Source organism: Elephas maximus, chromosome 7 (genome assembly GCF_024166365.1).
Source record: "Elephas maximus indicus isolate mEleMax1 chromosome 7, mEleMax1 primary haplotype, whole genome shotgun sequence".
NCBI classification, from domain to species: Eukaryota; Metazoa; Chordata; class Mammalia; order Proboscidea; family Elephantidae; genus Elephas; species Elephas maximus.
In genome coordinates this window covers 72,186,834-72,207,635 of record NC_064825.1, presented here as the reverse complement: position 1 = coordinate 72,207,635, position 20,802 = coordinate 72,186,834, and the positions used below count along the sequence as shown (strand labels likewise).

Genomic DNA, 20,802 nt, shown 5'->3' with positions numbered 1-20,802 from the left:
CCTCCCAATAACAACCTGTCACATCTTCAGAGTCCCCAGTGGGGGCAGGTGTGTGTGTGGCTCATAGAGTACCACTGATGTGTGTTGTCAGCCACAAGTAGTTTAGTGGATTGTTTGGTTTTGTTGCCGGTGGAGAAGTCTGCATGTGGAATTACGTGGCTTTGTGGCTCTCACCAGTAGGCTCCTCTCTCCCCTTAGGAGAGGAACATTGGGCCCTTGAAGGTGATGAAGCTTCAGGCTCTAAATCAGGCTTTGCAGCACAGAGAGAGCCCAAGAAAGCTCCTGTAGAAGTGAGGGGCATTCTGCCTGAAAGAGAGCTGCTATCGTTTCGTCCCCATAGCTCTCTGAAAGCTCCCACTGTGAAAAGCACTTCTTATGCCCAAGCCATGAAATAGACTCAAGGAATGTGACCTTTAATTAACCGTGGGGGTGAGAACGTGGGCGAAGGGCTTGTGGAACACCCAGGTGACTACCACAGTGGTATGCCTCCCCATTCCCAGAGTGCACCTGGCTTGAGATAAGGGTACCTTCATTCAGCCTCATACGAGTGACGGTGTGAATGTCAGGCCCTAATGCAGCAATGGGGGGCCTCTTCACGATGAGGCAAAATCAGGGCCTTTGACTAGAAACCAACCAGTTAACTTCCTCATCTGCTGAGCACTTGCTGTGTACTCAGCTCAGCAGAGGCCTGAGGGGGATATAAGAGAAAAATTGAGACTCTTTGGCCTTGAGAAACTTCCAAACAGTCTGAGTTGGGGAAACAGAATAGACTTATGCACAATAAATGCACAAAGATCTGTTTGGCCCAGTTCTTAGAGCTGAGATAAGGAGTATCACTGTGGGTTAGAATACTGGGAAGGCTTCTGGGAGGAGGTGGTATATGTGTGAGCCTTTGAAGAGCCAGAGGACTGGGATTGGTTGAGATAAAAGGGCAGGAGGCATTGGGAGCTAAGGAGAAGCAGGGTAGGGGTGGCTTGGTTGGGCCAGAGGAGGGGAGGTGAGGACAGCTGGCTAGGTCCTGGTTCTAGCCTAGGCTTTAGGAAGGATGGTGCCGTGAGCAAAAGTCAGACCTGGCTTTAGGACATGCAGAAAACAAGGAGAGTTCTCAAAACCAGAACATTTTCTAGCTGACTTGCCAGTCCGATTGCACAGAGTTTGAGTATTTTAAGTATGGTAGTAATATCTAAGGATTGTAACTGTTTGGACAAACATGGCTGTGTGGATTAAATGTAGCAGCCTAGCCCATCCTGTGCATCTTGATGGGACAGGGCAGGGGGCCTTCGCGCCACCTCCATGTGATATGGAGAGAGGTCCACCGGCCCCCTAGCCTCTACCTACCCTGTGCATACACCTGCCCTGGGCCTCCCTGGCGGCCAGTCACACCATGCTCCCTGCTCTGTCTTCTCACTTTGTCCCAGGACCAGTCAGTTGCCCAGAAGTATTTGTGGAGCATCCACAATGTTCTGGGAGCTGTGGGAGAGGCTCGGCTCACCAGCAGCACAGGTGCAGCACAAAAAGCTCCCCTGAGTGCTTGGTAGAAAATGCAGGGGAACTTAATAAACTGAACGGGAGTAGTAGGAAATATCTGTCTGCCGATTCCTGTCTGTGTGTGATGGCTGAAGCTTAAAGTCGGTCCTGGAATCAAGATAAAACCTGTGTTTCCTGACTCCCAACAGAAGTTTAATAACAATAGAAGGTAAATGGAAACTTAAAAAAAAAAAAACAAAACCCATTGCTGTCGAGTCAATTCCTACTCATAGTGACCCTATAGGACAGAGCAGAACTGCCCCCATAGAGTTCCCAGGGAGCAGTGAATTCAAACTGCTGACCTTTTGGTTAGCAGTCGTAACTCTTAACCACTACGCCACCAGGGTTTCTAAAATGGAAACTAATCACTGTTTTACTTAAATTATTAGCCCTCCTCCCCGCATCCTAGTAACCATGTGAGTCAGCGTTAGCCTCTTTTTACTGACTGAAGCTTAGAGAGGTGAATAACTTTCCCAAGGCCACAAAAGTAGCTGCTGGTGCCACCCATGCATGGGTAAAGAGATGACCCTGAAGCCTGTGCTCTTAATCACCTTGTTGCATAGCCACTCTTAAAACTCTGCTTCTGCTGTATACTTTAAGACATGAAGTTTTTTATGGAGCTGAGCTTGGGTCAATTACATGTGTTTGATGTGATTGAGAAAAGCTAGTTGTATCTTTGAGGATACAACTGAAAAGAGACCTCTTTAAAGTATTGAAAAGCAAAAATGTCACCTTGAGGACTAAGGTGCACCTGACCTAAGCCATGGTGTTTTCAATCGCCTCATCTGTGTGTGAAAGCTGGACAATGAATAAGGAAGACTGAAGAAGAATTAACGACTTTGAATTGTGCTGTTGGCGAAGAATATTGAATATACCATGGACTGCCAAAAGACCAGACAAATCTGTCTTGGAAAAAGTACAACCAGAATGCTTCTTAGAAGCAAGGATGGCGAGACTACATCTCACATACTTTGCTATCAGGAGAGATCAGTCCCTGGAGAAGGACATCATGCTTTGTAAAGGAGAGGGTCATGGAGAAAGAGGAAGACCCTCAGGGAGATGGACTGACACAGTGGCTGCAACAATGGGCTCAAGCACAGCAACAATTGTGAAGATGGCATAGGACTGGGCAGTGTTTCATTCTGTTGTGCAGAGTGTCGCTATGAGTTGGAATTGACTCCACAGCACCTAACAACACAACAACATCCTTGGGGTGTTTTACTAGCTAGGAGCTATGTGCCCTCAGAACATTAACTATGGATTGAATTTTCTGAAAGCGGCCCATGTTTGCCATGGAAAACAGCTGTATTGATACCTAAATTTTCCTGGTCTGGTAGCTGTTACTCCAGTGGCTCAGCTCTTCTCAGAGAACCAGACCCCAAATGAACTGCACCAGCAGAGTGAATGAGGCTTGGCTGACCAACAGCACACGTGGAAAAAAATGTTGGGGTTTGCACTGTGTGTGAGTCATGGGTCTGGTGTGGCTGCCAGAAAGGCTGGCACTGCCTCAGCCTCCCTCAGAGAGCCAGGGTGCCCAGATTAGGGAGGCCGCGGACCTACCCTGCCCTGCTCAGACCCAGTCGGGGTATAGGGTTCCGAGATGAGTGTCCACACTTTAGTGATCCAGCCGAGGGGAGGGCTGGAATCAGAGGAGAGGTCTGAGGGCCTACAGAACCATGGCCAAGGAGTGTGTTGTGAGGATGCTTTTATTTGCAAGTGATCGAAATCCCGATCAACCTGCTAAGGCAAAAAGGGAATATACTGGCTCCTGTAGTCAGGATGTTTTGAGGACTCAGGCCACATCGTCAGTGCTCTTCTTTCCCTTGTGTGCTGGCTTCCTTCTTTCCTCCTGAACAAGAGGTGCCTCCACATGGCCAGGGAAAGTGGCCACCTGCAAATCCAGGTTGATGTTCTCCCAGGACAGGACTCCTATGAAGTGAGTGAGGAGTTCTCCAAGAGGACAGCATGCTGGGCATAAAAAGGAAACACAGCAGCAGCTAACACAGCTACAGTGTAGGATGTGGCTGAAGGAGCTAGGGCTGTTTATCAGCTTAGGGAAGAGACTATTCTGGAGAGACGTAGAGACATAAAACTCTCGCATGTTACCGGTGCATTTTGTGTCCCTAAGGAGGAATTAAGATACAGAGATGGAAGCTACAATTTAATAGGAGAAAGATTTTTCTAAAAGAGCTGCCTCAGGCAGAGGTGACCTCCCTGTCACTGGAGGTACAGCTAAGGCACTTAGTGGTTGGATTAGGAAAATCTTTAAGGCCCACTGGTCCTTGAGATTCTATGACATGCCAGACAAAATAAGCAGTTGCTGAGCCCAGCTGGGATCCCTGAGATGAGGGCCTTTGTGAACACAATTGAATGGGCCCTGTAGACTACAGACAAGCACAGACCCCTCTGTGACCTCTGTAGACCTACCACTGAGAAGTCCCTCTTTGGTCCTTGGGGGAAGAGGTAAGGAGGTAAGTCTCTTTGGAGTCTCCCTGCCTGGCATCTGGTCAGCTGACATGTTCCCCCCTACCTGTCCCAGAGGCTTAAGTGTGCCGAGTCAGGATTCAGAGCCCATTTTTCCCCTTGATCAGTTGGTGGTGTTTGCCTCCCCGCACACCCTCGAGCTTTTTCTTCCTGAAGTGAGCTTTCCTGTTGTGCCAAGTGCATCCAACACAGGCACACTCTAGTCTCCTAGAAGATACTCTATACTCATTCTTTTTGGAAATGCTTACTTCTCTGTCTTTTTATTTGGTGGTGCCTAGATGAAAAGGCCTCTACATTGGTTAAGTGTTTTGGGCAATATTTTGGGCACTTTCTATTCATTTTCTCATTTAATCCTGTCAGCAATTTTGTGCAGTAGGGACGATTATCCCCATTTTACTAACCAGGAAAAGTTAGGTAATTTCTGCAGAATTACACTGCTGGGATTCAAACCCAGCAACTGACTTCACACCTGCCTTTTTTCTTCCAAACCATGTACTTTGCCCACCTGAAAGCTGTATTCGTTGAATTATATTTCTGGCATTGAAGTTCTGCTCTTCAGAACCCTGAACCCGGGCTGGCTCTGACGAGTGGGGTGTAGGGATGCACGGTTGGTGACAGCTCGAATGGTTATTACACCGCTGGGAAGCACAGTCTGGAAGGTGAGGTGGGGAAGAGGGTATCTGCAGGCCACACAGGTGGTGCCTTTGTAGGGAGAGAAGGTTGCAGTCAAGCCCAAAGAGGCTCTTGTCTCTGGTGATGGACATGTGATCAGTGGTGTTGGGTGCCTGGCCTCTGGAGTTTTCCTGTTTGAATCTAGGATCAGGACTTCTCGGTTCAGGGCCTCTTTCCAAAGCTAGCTTCTAGAGCAGCTTCTTAAGTTGTGGTTTGGGAGGCCACTCATTTCAGGATCACCTGGGAGCTTGATAAAATGCAAATTTGGAGGGTTCTATTGAATTAGAGGAGTGCAAACGGTTAACACACTCAGCTGCTAACAGAAAACGTTGGCAGTTTGAACCAATCCAGAGATGCTTTGGAAGAAAGAGCTGGCGATCTACTGCCCAAAAAACCAGCCATTGAAAACCCTAAGGAGAACCGTTCTACTCTTAGGGCGGGTGGGGGGGTGCTGCCATAAGTTGAAATTGACTCAATGGCAACTTTTTTTTTTTTTAATGAGAAACCCTGGAGATGGTGCCCAGAATTCTGCGTTTTTTATCAAGCTCTGGGGCAATTCCTGGTCACACTAAAGTTTCAGGTCTGTTGTTCAGGAGCAGAGGTTATTAACTCTGGCCATGCACTAGAATTACCAGGGAAAATTTTAAAATGAATATCGATGATTGAATCTTACCCCTTAGAAACTGGTTTAATTGCTAATTCTTAGGTATTGCTCTCTTTTTAAAAAAAAAACTCCCCAGGTGATCTTAATGTGCAACCAGGGTTGAGAAGCAGTTTCAGAGCAGTGGTCCTCAAAGTGCGGCCCCAGGCCAGCAGCATCGGCTATGCCTGAGACTTGGTTAGACTTGCAGGCTCTCAGGTCCCAACCCAGAGCTGCTCCAGGAGAGTCTCTGCGGGTGGGGCCCAGCAAATCTGTGTTACCAAGCTCTCCAGGTGGTTCTGATGCTTGCAAAGGTCTCAGAACCACTGTTGGAGAACCAACTGAAACCCATGGCGGTCGAGTTGATGCTGACTCATAGCGACCCTGTAGGACAGAGTAGAACCGCCCCATAAGGTTTCCAAGGCCATAATTTTTACGGAAGCAGACTGCCACATCTTTCTGCCATGGAGTGGCTGGTGGGTTTGAAACTGCAGACCTTTCAGTTAGCAGCTGAGCACTTAACCATTGTGCCTGCAGGGCTCCTTTGTTTTAGAACAGCAATTCTCAATCCTGGCCGTATCAGGAGGAGTTTTAGGAATCCCAGTGCCCAGTCCCACCCCAGACCAGTTACACCAGAATCACTTGGAGTGGGAGTTGGGCATCAATATTTTTTAAAGCTCCCCAAGGTGATCCCAGAGTTCAACCAGGGTTGAAATCCACTGCCCCAGAGCGTGGGGATTATGTTTCCGAAAACGAACGGTAAGCACCGGGGATAATTGGTGTGACATAGTAATTATTTCGATGTGAGGCAGGTGTGGAGGTGAGGGTCTGGTTGCCTTCAGGTGGAAAATGTTGGGGGAGGGGGTGAGATGAACAAATGGTATCAGTCTGAAGACTCTATCTCTAATGCGATGAGGGAGGACAAAGGAAGACACAAAGGTGAAAAGCCGTGATGTTCCCTCTTGCCTTCTGCAGCAGAACCAGAAGAGAAGGCACTTTTACATAAACTAGCCTGCACCAAGGCCCCTTCAGGCAGAGCTGGTTATCCCCCTGGTTATAGATGAGGACACTGATGTCTGGAAAGGTCGATCAGCTGAGAAGTAGCACAAGCACGATTCAGACCAGGTCATTTAAATTGCACAGCACACATCCTGCTTCAGGGTTCCCCTTTGCCAGTTCCAGAAATTCTGGCTTCTTCAAGTGTTGTTTAATGTCTCACCTGTTACGTTTTGTTGTATTTGCCTTTTTGTTTGGAACAGATAAAAAATAATGAACCTTTGATCAACGTGCTTTACAAAGTGCTGAAGAAGTCAGCACGGGGCTGTCGGCCCAGGAGAAGCGTAAGATGATCTGATCTGTGTCTCCAAGCTCCGCATTCCATTGCTTCTGACTCAGGGCCGACTCCATCACTTGCTTAACCAGGGGCTCTCCTGACCGCCCCCAGGCTTCCTGCAAGTCATTTTGGTTTATTTTCTTTGTACTGAAGCACTCTTCAGCATTTTGGCTGGTGCACCAGGCTGAGCCTCTCATCTGTGGTGTTCTGTGACTCCATCTTTTGTGCTGCCAAGGGGTGGGGGTGCTTGCCTGGCTTGCCACCAGCTTGTGTCGTGTTTCCATTCTCGCCTGTCTGCCTCCACAGCGAGGGCTGACCTAGACAGAGACCAGTGTGGTCTGTGGAGTTGAGCATGAGTTTCTTGGGGGGAGGGTGGAGACAGCCATCACTGATCCCTTTGGAGGAGCCAGTGTATCCTCAGCTTCCACTGTGGCCCTAAGATTTAGGTGACTCTGCCTTGTGGCAGGGTATGGATAGTCTGGAGCTGGACTAGAACAAAACTGTCCCCGCCTGGCCCCGTTGACTGATGCAGAAGTAGTGACTGAAACGTGGCCAGCTCTCGTACCATTCCAAGAGAAGCTGCAGGTTGGGAAGCAGGTGCTGCGTCCAGCCATTTGAGCCCCAAGAAGGTGTCTTGGGATATGGTAGGGGGTGAGGTAAGATGGCCTTTGACGCCTTTCTGATGCAGACTCTTGCAAATGGACCAGTGCCTCTGTGACCTGTTTTTTTTTTTTTTAATCACAGAGATGCTGGGAAAGCATAGTGGATATTTTAAATGTATTTAAACATTGCTATCACAAAGCTCAATTTTCAGAGGAAAACTAGATGTAATACACTACTTGCAGGTAAAATATTTCTTAGTAGCTTCAGCCCTATGGAACAGAGCTAAATTCAGAAGCTTCAAGGACACTGAAGCTGTGTAAACAGCAATCATGAAACCCATGCTGTAAAGCTCATAATCTTTTTACTCTATAGGAAGAGGTCTCAGACCCCTAGCAGAGCCAACTCACCTTGTTTGATACACTCACCGACTCACTAAGCAAACATGCCCAAATATCCTCAGTACTACTGGGCCCTGGGCTGGACTTTGAGGATGCAGAGAAGATACATCACAGTTCCCACAGCCAGCCCTAATTAGGTTACTGTCTAGTGAGGACAGACGAGCAAACAGGATATTCTAATCTGATGTGCTGAGTACCACAGCAGTGTTAAAACACAAGGTCCCTCCGTGTGGGAAGAACACCCTCAAAGGCTACCAAACCCAGTTAAAGGGACGGGATATAAGGTAAAACCACAAGTCACCTCTGTTGAGGTTTTAATTCTAATGCACGTAATCGTTTAAATTCCTAACTCACAGCAGCTTAAAAGCAGCACGTTAAAGGGAGACAAGAGAAAGTTCTATCTTAGAAAAGAGGGAGCGCTAATATCCCAAGAGTGAACAGAAACTATGTATATTAATCCAAAACAAAAATGAAAGCACAGAAATGTGGGAGGATTTAATAAAACTTCAAATAGCCCTAAACGCTAGCTTCTAAGAGATTCTACATTACTGATTTTTATAATGACTCAGATTCGTTAAAAAAAAAAAAAAGATTGAATTTTTGGTTAGTATTTTATGAAGGCAGGGAAGGACTTAATTTGAGAAAGCTTTCCATCAACAAGTTTCATTTAAAAGATTTCACCTTTCTTAAAATGCCCTTTTTGTGTGTGTAGAATGCCTCATTCCTTTCCTGATGGTGTTGGATAAATGAGGCATTACACAGTTAGATTCTCAGCTTTGTTATTTAAGTGTCAAAGAGATGTCATCTGTAAAAAGCTTCAAATGAAAAAAGGGGAAAAGTCCCCAAAGCATATCTCAATTTGAAAATGATTTCTACCTGGGAAACGAGCCACGGGTCAGCCCACTGGGGAACAGACAAGCTCCTTATGACACAGTGAAGACATCACTGCCTTCACCCACTTTTTCCCCAGGTTCCTCTGGGAAGTTCAGCTGTTTTCTAGTTCACTAGGAAGACCTGACGATCTGCTCCTGTAAAGATTACAGTGTAGAAAACCCTGTGGGGTCAGTTCTACTCTGTCGCATGGGGTCACTATGAGTTGGAATCGACTCGATGTCACCCGACAACAATATCAACAGGATTAATTCCACCACCTCCTCTCCACCCTGCCTCCTATCTTGGCACAAGGGAGCACAGTCTGTTTGTTTGTGGCTTGTTGCAGTGGTCCATGTGTTCTGTGATGGTGTGTATACATGTTTGTACACATAATCTGCCTGTTTGAAGAGCAGAATTTGGCTGGAGTTCTGCCTTTTTTCAGGAACTTGACAGCACTGACCTGTATGTGTTTCCCTTTGAACATGCAGCAATTGAATAAGCATTTGTTGAGTGCCTTCCAATGTGCCAGGCCAATGTGGGGGGCTGACATTACCAAGATAAGTAAGACAGTGTCCCTGCCCTCTGCTGGGGAGCATGGGAATGAGTGGGGAATGGGTCTGCAGCTCAGAATATATCCTCAACCCAAAGTGCAGGGAGGGCATCCTCTTGACCTTGACCTTTTGGATTTGCTGATGATGATTCTCAGGAAGACGAGTGTAGACAGTTGGGTATGTGAGTGGCTTGACCTCTGAGGAGAATGTTTGCAATATGTTTCTGTTCCTGATTCACACCCACAAGCTTACTGGACCTCCCAGATGGAGTGGGTAGAAGGTGAAGGCCACCTCTCCAGCAGCTGTCTGTCCATCTACACTGGAACTCTACATAGTACACACCCCCATCTCTGCTATGGTTAGCTCCACCCTTGTTTCCCGGGACATATCAGATCTGCAAAATGGAGTTCAGTGAGACAGCCTGCCCTACATGGCAGAAGTTAGACCTGGCTGGCCCTGACCTGGTCTTGGCCATGGAGGTGCATCTGTAAAAAATTGTCCCCTACCCCAGCTTTTGACAAGAAGGGGATTTGGGGAAAATTAAAATATGCAATAAAGAGTTAGATTCAGCATCTTAGGGGCCAGTGAGAGATGAGATGGGAAATGTTATGAAAGTCCACTGGCCTATAGTTTAGATAAAGAGCCCTGGTGGTGGCGTGGTTAAGTGCTCAGCTGCTAACCAAAAGTTCAGCAGTTCAAATCCACCAGCTGTTCCACAGGAGAAAGATGGGACAGTCTGTTTCCATAAAGATTACAGACTTGGAAACCCAACTCTGTTCTACTCATTTCTACTCCGTCCTGTAGGATCACTAAGAGTTGGAATTGGTTTTTTTATTATAGTTTAGATGATTTTTGTCTTTGTGGTTTCCTTCCTTGAGAAGACAGAGTAACTTATACAAATTTGACCTGGCCTCAGTTATTCAGGGATCAATTAAAACCACTAGCCAGGAATTATCCAGGTTTCTTCTTCCCTTGGCCAGATCCTCTTTCCAAATAGTGTAGGGTGAGGAGGATTAGCTGGTGTCACTCACGGGGAAGGGGGCTGCTCATGGCTGCCTTAAACCAAGTCTTTACAGTGTTCAGGGGATTTGCTTGTTTCCCCTGGCCCATCCACCCCACTACCCTGGGCACTGGTGATAGACTTCTGTAATTTGTGTTTGTCCCCAGGTTCAGTAGCAAAACCCTGCTTATCAACGGCAAATCTTTGAAGATTCATACTGGTTTATCACACTTATTTGGGGCAAATACATAGCTTCTACAATTGATGATTATGTACCTTGAAAGTCTGTATTTTCTTCACTTTGAGAAATTTACAAGTGCCACTAGGACCACAGAAAGGTTTTGGTTTTTCCCTAAGATGAAGTAGGCATAACAAGTGAAGCAGGTATTGCCCGAGTTTTTGCCCCTTCCATGCCGTGACCCTACTTGCCACTATTGAGGTTTCCACACCCATCCAATGTGGGTGAACTTTCCTGCCTGAGTTCTGATCCCAAACGCTATGGTTAAATCTCCTCTCAATTGTTCACTTCCCAGATGACAGGCCGGGACCTTCTCAAGGATCGAAGTCTGAAGCCAGTGAAGATTGCAGAGAGTGACATTGATGTGAGTGAGCAGAGAGACAGGCGGCCCCCCAGCTGCCTCCTGCCTCCAGTCCTGGGGCGGGGAGCTTCAGGCAGGGTTTGGATGGTCTGTAACCAAAGGCTTTCGGATCACACTCCCAAGGCCATGCCCTTTTCTCATCTTCCCAAGCCCTTTCCGTTCTTGCTTACAGGTCAAACTAAGCGTCTTCTGCGAACAAGACAGGATCCTCCAGGACTCGGAAGACAAGATACGAGCCCTTAAGGAGAACAAAGTATGCATCAGTTTTGTCTAGTCTTGGGCTGTGTGATAGGGGGGTTTGTCACTATGTTTTTCCTTGGTCATAGACTGGACTCACAAGTCAGTACTGAACAACAGGTGTCAGCAATGTCTTGGGTTTAATGGGTACTTCTTGGGGATTTCTAGCTGATCTGGAGGAAACTTTATAAGGAGACCCCCAGCCCACTTGCTCTAAATACTGCTCCTTCTACTCTGCTCTGACCCCCCTCACACTGGAGGCCCTGTGAGATGAGCCTGGGAGAGAAGGACTCCACTGACTTGTATGTGGTGACCCCAGACCCCTGAGCCCCCCAGGAAAAGGGGGCTGCCTTTGGAAAAGTGGCCACAGTCGTAACAGCAAAGGCTCTCTCCTAAAACTTCTTTCCTCCTAGAATTCGGGCTCTGGGAGAAAGCAAGTCTAAATGAGAGAGCAGGAATGGGCCTGGGACCACGAGTATCTGTCATCTTGGGGATAGGAACCCTAAAGTGGATTTTTTTTTTTTTTTTTGCATTTAAAAAAGGCATTATATTTATAATACTAAAAGCTTATGGCATACACTTTTCCCCAAGAGCTTAGGGAGTTTTACATCTGTTTGATTTATCCTCATAGTTTGGCTCATAAGGAGTTAGATGGCCATGTGCCCACTTTACAGATGAGGAAACTGAGGCAAAGAGTTGTTAGATGATTTCTGATCAGAGGCTATGACTGTCAGCTCCCAGGTTTGGCTCTGGCCTTCAAGCTTAGTTAGATTCATTAGGTTTGTTTGGTTCCTGATGTGGTATGGGGAAGCCTTTGAGGATGGTGCTCCTATCCTATTTGCTCATTGTCTGGAACAGGACCAGCTAGAGTCTGTGCTGGAGGTCTTGCACAGACAGATGGAGCAGTACAGAGACCAGCCGCAGCACTTGGAGAAGATTGCCTACCAGCAGAGATTGCTGCAGGAGGACCTCGTGCACATTCGGGCAGAGCTCTCCAGAGAGTCCACAGTGCGTAGAGGGTGTGGAAGGTGGCAGACACTTACCCTCAGAATAGGCTGAGATGAGGCTACTTTTCTCATCTCCCAAGCTGTAGTTGAGTTGGGGGCTGGGAACAAGAGTCTCAAAGTAGCAAAATGTCTCCAAGCCACCTTTGAACAGTAGCTTACCTTGTCCAAGGGTGACATGTCTATCTTCACCGGCTCCTTAGCCTGCTACATTGCTACCCCAGGGATCACATTTTTCAGAGCAGCCTGCAAGGCTCTTTCCCCAATTTGTGTGTTAATTCTAAGAAGTCAGAATTTCCTTGTTTTTATCAGTCCTTCTGATGTGGTACAGGCCCTTTTGCCAGGGCCAGGAATCAAAACATCCCCAGGGATGAAAGAGGAGACTGTGTAGGTGACCAGGGTCAGAGCACGAATGAGATGCCACACTCCCCCTATATCCCCCCACCAGGCCTGCTTGAGGCCCACTGGGGTCCCCTTCCCTCTTCCCCTGGCTGGATCAGCAGTGGCCAGGAGCACAGGTGCTCGTGAGGCCTACTGGGGGCAGGGAATAACTAAGAACCAGAAGCATTTCCTTGGCCAACAGGAGATGGAAAATGCCTGGAATGAATACCTGAAGTTGGAGAGTGACGTGGAGCAGCTAAGGCAGACCCTACAGGAGCAGCACAGAAGAGCATTTTTTTTCCAGGTGACCCAAGGGCTATTCATTGCTCCTGAGCTCTGATTGCCTCTGAGAACCTTCACCTGCCAGTGAAGTGGGACTGTCTGCATCCCCCAGGGGCTTTGTCTTCCTGGGCCAGGGACTTGGCCTGCAATCCACCTCTCTAAAGAGGCCATCCGAGCTGTCCCTTGGAGATTCCTTTCCCCGCCCAGACTGCATTGAGAATCCTTAACCCTGGCTCCCCCTGTGTCTCTGCCCTCAACTTTGGGCATTTTCGAAAGGGTTTTATTACTGATCATTTCAGGAAATAGACCAGGGAGGACACAAACACCAACCTTGAGAACCTTACAGAGACTTGAGAGTGATCTGTGTTCCTGTGGTATTTGGTCCCATCTTGGGTTCCTAGCTCCTCAATTAGACAGACAGCAGCAGGAAGTCCCTGCCTCCTTCTCTCCTCTGATTCCCAAAGATAGATGTTATCAAGCCTCTACCTGAGGAGATAACTATGAATCTAGGCTGTCATTTGCATTTCTGGAGACTAGGCTGGGTGATACCTATCTCTGCAACCCCTGTCCTAGTCAGGAAAATGTTCTTACTACCCTGTCCTCCTCACAAGTCTTTCCTTTACCCTTAAAAACCAGACCACCCCATTGATAGCTGTCTCTGTCTCCCACGGTGAGAGAATGAAATGCCCTTTGGCGTTTTTCTTCTTCCGTGTTGGGTTCCTCAGCTGCCTGGCGTTCCCCCATTGTGAGGAAATAAATTCAATTTAATTTACCAAGCAGTAATTAAGGCTTCATTTATCAGCACAGTGCTAGGCCAGTTTTGGTGCTGGGCTTTCTAACTGGTGAACTAATTCTAGCCAAGACTCTTCATTGAAGTGATTTGATGAGTACGCTGCCTCTCCAGACATTAGCCTTACCCCAGAAAAGTGAAGGAAATTCTGGAGGGGGTTTAGAGAGACTCTACTTACCCAAAGATGATTCCCAGGGGGCCAGGTCCAGGATCACACAGAGGAGATGGCACAGGGCCACCTGTGAGGTGTCTCAAAACTTGTCTCAGCAGTCTCTGTTTTTTAAAAAATAATTTCCTTTCATCTGAGCTAACATTTTCCTTTTCGTCTTTCTATCTCCAGCACCTACCACAGTGGCTTGAAAAACACTAGGTGAATGTTATTGGCAACGTCCTTAAACAATTATTTCTAGTTACCAGGTCTTTAACTGACCTGTCCTGTAATACCTGTGTTCCTGGACTCCAGTGATCCACATTAATTTTAGCAGTAATTTTTTTTTTAGCTTTTTTTTGTGTTTTTTATAGTTACACAAAGAACACATGAAGACATCTCTCTGCAAAGACCAAACAATGCAAAGCAAAAACGAAAAATGAGAAACAAAAGCTCTTCCTCCCACTCCTTTCAGACCCAGTCCGGTCACCTTCCGTCTAAGTAGCCGGTGCTGTCAGTGTGGGCGTAGCTTCTAGGCCACTTTATGTGCATTTCCAAGCTTGTGCCCATACATGGGATTACACTGTTTGTTGGAGGAGGGAGGCAGGTAAAAGGTTTATTTAAAAAGGATCATACTTACACATTGTTTGGCAACTTACTTTTTGTCATAACTTTATGTCATGGAAGACTTTCCAGAAAAATACATGTACATCCAAGTTGATGCTGTCCAATATGGTAGCTACTTCAATTTAATTAAGATTACATAAAATTAAACATTTACACCTCAGTAGGGAGTGGAGAGTTATTGCTTAATGGGTACAGAGATTCTGTTTAGGATGGTGAAAACATTTTAGAAATGAATTTAGTGATGGCTGCACAACATTGTGAATATAATTAATGTCACTGAATTGTATGGTTAAAATGGCAAATTTTGTATATATTTTAATAAAAAAAAATTTATTGGAGGGGGGACAATTAGGAAAAAAGTCTAATAAAAGTCTCCTTAAGGGGGCAATAGTGAGAAACAGTGCTCTAGAGCTTGTGTTCTTAACCACCATTTAATAATGCCTCTCAAGTAATTTTTTACTCTTAGAGAACAAACCGAAGGTGCAGTCACATTCCATTAATAACGTATTTCAGTTCTGAAACGGGTGGTTTTGCTAGCTCCAGTTAATCAACCATATATTTGTCAAATAAAACTTCATTTACTGTATTAAAAAAAAAAAAAACCTCAAGTGTATTTCAAATAACCAATAGACAAACATTAAGACTAATGCCTTTTTTTTTTTTTTTTTTTGGTAATGAAGTACTTACATGTAAAAGCAGCTTAAATTTCTCTTTTGTAAAATATATGCTAAAATAGAGATGTGGCATGATTTTTTAAAAAGTTTTATACCTCAGTCACATTAGCCATGTTTCAAGTGCTAACGCGGATTATAGATTTCCATCAGAGCAGAAAGTTCTATTGGGCAGCACTGATCTAAGTAGTTCTTCTTAATGGCTACATAATATTTCATAGCCTGGGTGTTCCATACTTTATTTTTCCATCTACTTTCTGATGGGCATTTAAATTATTTCCATTGTTTTTGCTTTTATAAACAGTATTACAGTGATTATCCATATAACTGCCTTTCCAAGCTCGTTTACAAGCATTTATCTAAGATAGGCTCTTAGAAATGAACTTGCTGGGTTGAAATGAGTGAACATTTTAAGTGTTGACAGACTGCGAAATTTCCCTCTAAAAGGATGCTAATTTACCCTTCCACCAAAGGTGAATGAGAGTACTGAATCTGCTTGCCCTCATCCTCACCAACACTTGATGTTATCAGTCTTTTCAGTTTTTACCAGTCTGCTGAGTAAAGAATGACTTCTTGTTTTAATTTGCATTTATTTAATTACTAGTACGGATAAATGTTTTTTCATATGGTTAATGCCTATTATAATTCACCTGTGCATAGTTTTATGATAATTTAACATATAGCAGGTCCAGAATTGTTTTTTCCCCTCCCGTAAAACAGATAAATATAATGTAATAGGCCAGTTGGGAGCCTGGTCCCTAGGGCCTGATTTTCACCTAACCCTGGGCATTGCTCATGCTTTTCCTTGGGTGCAGCGATGACTTGGGAAACTCACAAAGCCCTGCTTTAAGCAGGGTCTGTGCTGGCTTCTTTGGTGTAATCCTAGGCCAGGGAACCTCTAGATAAATCATTAACACTGGAGATGTGCTTGCAACCCCATATGCAAATTCTTAGTAATGGGGCTTGGAAACTCACCTCTCTTTAGCCGGGTTTGGCTGTGAGAATATTCATAAACTTTCAGTAAAATAGAGTGGCTTTATTTATGAAGATCCTCACAGTTACCTGGGCAGGAAGAGAATATTCAGGGAACTGTATGAGAGGCAGTGATGGGTGAGACTGTCTGTATGCATTTCCATCCTTCCAGTCTATGAATTTAACCGTTCGCTGAAGGCAGTACAAAGAAGCCTTCCTACCCAGCACGGTGTGAGGATACGGGGATGAAACCCCATGCACCTGCTCCCCAGCGCTCCCCTCACCGTGTTTTTTAAAGTCTGATGTTCCATCGTCCTTGGGGAACAGTAGGTACCTGGATGGCACAAAGAGTTTGCACTCAACTACTAACCTAAAGGTTGGTGGTTTGAACCCACCCAGTTGCACCAAGGAGCCCTGGTGGCACAGTGGCTAAGAGCTATGGCTGCTAACCAAAAGGCTGGTAGTTCGAATTCACTAGCTGCTCCTTGGAAACCCTACAGGGCAGTTCTACTCTGTAACACATGGGATCGCCGTAAGTCAGAATTGACTCAACGGCAATGGTCTGGTTTTGGTTTTGGTGGAAAAAGATAGGGGTTCCCTGGCCTTGGCATCACTCTGCTCTTCACTTCATGTGGGGATGATGGAAAGGCAAAATGGGAGCAGGAGAGTAGACTGACAGGCCTTGCCAGAGAACTATGAAGGAAGAAGAGGGTTGACTTTAATCCTGTGCTCCTTCACCTGCTCTCTGACATTGAGAGACCTCAGATCTAGAGACAGTCCACTGTTAACTTATGTCTACTGGTTTCGGTAATATAGCTACCTGCTTTAGGACACTCATACTTCAGTGTGAAGCTGAATATCAAGCTCATTATTTGCTTGTCAGTTCTTATGTTGTGTTTTGGTGTTGGGAAGGTGGAGAGCGTGTGAGCGTGGGCACCCACTTGGAATGGGAGCCTTCAGACATCTGTTATCACAGCTGGTGGAAAGTATTTGATCAGGGAGGTGGCTGATCCTTTATTCATCTCACATGTTGTTGTTAGTAGCTGTATAGTCAGTTCTGATTTATAGCAACTATGTGTCAGAGTAGGACTGTGCTCCATAGGGTTTTTAAGGCTATGATCTTTTGGAAGCATACTGCCAGTCCTTTCTTCTAAGGCACCTCTGGGTGGGTTTGAACCGCCAACCTTTTGGCTAGTAGTGGCATACTTAACTGTTTTTGCCACCCAGGGCTCCACCGCTAAGTTCCCTGTGGGGATGTATCATAGCACGTAGTCTAGTTGCAAAATCTGGTGGGTCTGTAAGTAAGGATCATGCAGTTCAAGAACTCTTCAAATTGAGGTGCCTTGAGAGTAGAGGAAGGAGTGAAGCCTTCTTTTTTTTCAGTTACTGGGATAAGACCAAAGTTATCTCTCCATCATTCTAGTTTATTAAAAATCAACAGAAAACTACATCTGATGTTTAAGCAAACCCATTAAAAGATGCCCACAACCCCCTGCCTACAATGAATCCCTGTTTACATTTCTCTGGGGCCTCTTCTGATTTAGTTATAACCTGTGGAAGTATGCATTTGATTGTATAATCTTGGCTCCTTTCCCACTGTGCTTTTTTTAAATAACAGCATTATCAAGATATAATTTCCATACCATAAAATTTACCTTTTAAAGTGTACAGTTAGTGGTTTTTTAGTATCTTCAGAATGGTGCAACCATCACCACCAATTTTTATAACAGTTTCATCACCCCAAAAATAAGTCCTGTTTACCCATTAATTCCTATACCCAGTCACTCATTAACTCCTGCCAACCCCCAACCTCCAGCCCTAGGCAATCTCTAATATACTTACTGTCTCTATAGGGTTGCCTGTTCTGGACATTTCATGTAAATGAAATCATATGATATATGTCATTTGGTGATTGGCTTTGTTCACATAGCATAATGTTATCAGGGTTCATCCATGTTGTAGCATGTATCAGGACATTGTCCCTTTTTACTGCTGAATAGTATTTCATTGATAATTGTACTTTTAATTAAACCTCAAATCCCAGGATTCAGATCTGTCTTTTTTAAGCTCTGTCTTTATATACTGGGTGGCCTATCTAGTCCTTGCCTTTTCTTCTCTTCTGCCATGGTTGCATAAGGCAACCTATTTTTAATTAGGTAGAAATAGACAAGCTGGACTAGTAAAAGCTACTCTAAAATTTCTTCCTGAACCTTGAACTGTTCCATGTCTGTGCTTCTCCCAGGAAGCTGTGAAGCAGGCTTAGCGCTGGCCCTGACAGAATTCCAGAGGGTACGCTTCCCGCATCCCCAGTGTGAGGGGCTCAGTCTGAAATGGCAGGCTAAGTCCTAAGAAGAAACTTCTGGTAATAAGCTGATAAGGAAATGAACACCATCTCTTCCTTCTCAGGAAAAATCACAGATACAGAAGGATCTGTGGAGGATTGAAGATGTCATTGCAGGCCTGAGTGCAAATAAAGAGAACTTCAAAATCCTGGTGGAATCGGTCAAAAATCCGGGTGAGTGGCCCATCTTCCTGGGTGTGGCTGCTGTGCCTTTGGTGAAAGGAGGGGTGTGTTGGGGGCCAGGACTCAGGTGGATGGAATGGCCCTTGAGGGGGTCAGCTTTGTGAAATTGGGTCTTCACAGTACTAAGTCACTCTACTTGTCCTTTGTGGAAAAAGGCCTTTGTTCCATCTTGTGCTTTTTTGCCTTTCATGCCCCTTAGAGAGAAAAACAGTGCCTTTATTTCCTCACCCGCCTGTGCCTTCACTCTCACCTCCTGAGAGCAAGCCGTCCCTGCAGCCCAGCCCTCCGACCAGCCCTGCGCGGACCCCTCTGGAAGTTCGACTCTTCCCCCAGCTGCAAACCTACATGCCGTACCGACCTCACCCGCCCCAGCTGAGGAAAGTGATGTCCCCCCTTCAGTCACCAACCAAGACAAAGTCCAAAGTTGTAAGTTTTAATGTCCAGGAGCTGAGCAGCTCCTCTCTGGCAGATGCTTGTCCCTTTCAGTTTGAAGATCAGCTTCTCTTGGGAAAGAAACTCTTGGGGAAATAGAACCAGCCAGAGACCTAAGGGAGTCCTAAGCCCTGAACAGTTAATGAGTCGTATTTACCCAGCTATTTGCCTCTGTCAGAGCTGAATCAACCTTAGAGATGACGTAGCCCAACCCTCCCATTTTGTAGTTGGGAAGACTGAGGCCAACAAGAGGAAGTGGTTGTGCTAAGGATGGAATGTGTGATCTATACCATGTAGAGAGGTATGGTTGTTGGTGGGGCTGCTCTTATCCAGGGCTCCATGCAAACCTGCAGAGGGCTTTCCCTGCAGTTACACAAGCCTTTGAGTGATAAGCTCATCCTAACCGAAGACCATCATTGTCTTCCTCTGTAGTTGAGCACTGTGCCTGTTTTAAGGATGCACGAGATCATCACAATAACCTCATAGACTATAGATAGGAAGGGAAGTATCCCCATCTTACAGATAAGAAAACTTAAGGCCCAAAGATGTTGAAATTGGCTTAAGGTCTCCATGTTAATTAGTGGAGCCAACCCGTGTCTCTGGACTATGCTGTTTATTATGTGCCATCTATCATCGAATTGGACGTTCAGGTGGAAACGCTGGTGGCATAGTGATTAAGAGGTATGGCTGCTAACCAAAATGTTGGTGGTTCAAATCCACCAGGTGCTCCTTGGAAACCCTAGGGGGCAGTTCTACTCTGTCCTGTAGGGTTGCTATGAGTCAGAATGTACTCGATGGCAATGGGTTTGGTTTTTTCTTTTGGTTTTTGGTACTCAGGTCAGGTCTGTGGTCCACGGTGTTGGCTGGGTGAATGTCTTGACTTGGCTGACGTAGAGAGAAGCCAAGCCCTGGGCAGAGCCTAGGAAAAGGAGACTTAAAGGAAGTAGAATATGTAGTCAGTTGATAAAGTGAGAGCTCTTGCCTTCAAGTCCAGGCCGTCCTTGGCTAAAGAACACCGGGTTTGGGGAGGGGGGCTGGTCCAAGTGGCAGGGAAGCTATAGTAGATGGGACCTTGGAATGAGGGCCTTCAGGTTTTTGCCGACAAAGGCTTGCAGAAGCCTTGCTTAGGACTACCCAGATGATGTGCATAGAGCTGGGTAAACCACATGAGTTCCTGAACTGGAGCCCTCACCATCCACCTGCTTCCAGCAGGGCCCAGAACTGCCAGACACTTGTTGGGACCCTGGGTGTGGTCCATGACCCAGCCAGAGAGTCACTGTGAATTTCTTCTTTGAGATATCCTTTCCCACTACAGATCTAGGAGGCAGATTGGAGCCCCAGCCACAGGAGAGGAGGTAGAAAATAAAACAAACAGCATGAATGTTGGAGTCATGTGGATGATTACATAAGGCAGGATACTTGCTGGCTTGGCGAGGAACAGGTAGAAACAGTGCTAGCCAGGGAGCTGAATGGCTGGATTCCAGTCCTTATTTTCTCAGGCAAGTCCATCCCCCTCTGAGCTGCCTCAGTTTTCTCTTCTGGAGAACAAGCAACTTGGAAATCAATGACCACAGAGTTTCCTCCTCACAGCTTGTCCTCACAGCTTGGCCCTCTGTGGCTCTGTGCCAGGGCTTTTTCAACTTGTTTGAGCATCAGGGTCACCAAGGGGTTTTCTCTCTTGTCCTTCCAGTAATGTATGTGTGCTTACCAATTTTACCAGTTTTTGTTGTTGTTTGCTTGTTTGTGTGGTTAAGTATATATAACACAAAATATTCTACTGTGACCATTTTTAAGTGTACAATTTGGTGCCATTAATCATGTTTCCAGTGTCATGCAACCATCTCTAGCCCTAAGCAAAGCTTCTCCAAGCCATCTGCTATAGCTTCCAGCCCCCTTCCCTAAACCCTGTGTTCTTCAGCTGAAGATGGCCTGGTCTTGAAGGGAAACCTTCTCATCACTCCAGACAGAAACCCTATAGCCATTATCAACAAATCCTCATTCTCCCCCTTCTCTCAGCCCCTGGTAACCACTAAATCTACTTTCTATGTCCATGA

At 45.9% G+C, this 20,802-nt stretch overlaps 1 protein-coding gene across 7 annotated transcripts in view; it reads left to right on the top strand.

Moving 5' to 3' along the window:
* The window catches only part of PLEKHA7 (pleckstrin homology domain containing A7), a 236,738-nt gene that overhangs the window by 198,958 nt on the left and 16,978 nt on the right, over positions 1–20,802 (top strand). For all 7 annotated transcript variants that reach the window (XM_049890554.1, XM_049890555.1, XM_049890552.1 and 4 more), the window contains 6 exons: positions 10,615–10,683; positions 10,853–10,933; positions 11,776–11,925; positions 12,505–12,606; positions 18,199–18,307; positions 18,516–18,742. In XM_049890554.1, coding sequence (XP_049746511.1) covers positions 10,615–10,683; positions 10,853–10,933; positions 11,776–11,925; positions 12,505–12,606; positions 18,199–18,307; positions 18,516–18,742 — 738 coding nt within the window. The remainder of the gene's footprint in view (positions 1–10,614; positions 10,684–10,852; positions 10,934–11,775; positions 11,926–12,504; positions 12,607–18,198; positions 18,308–18,515; positions 18,743–20,802) is intronic.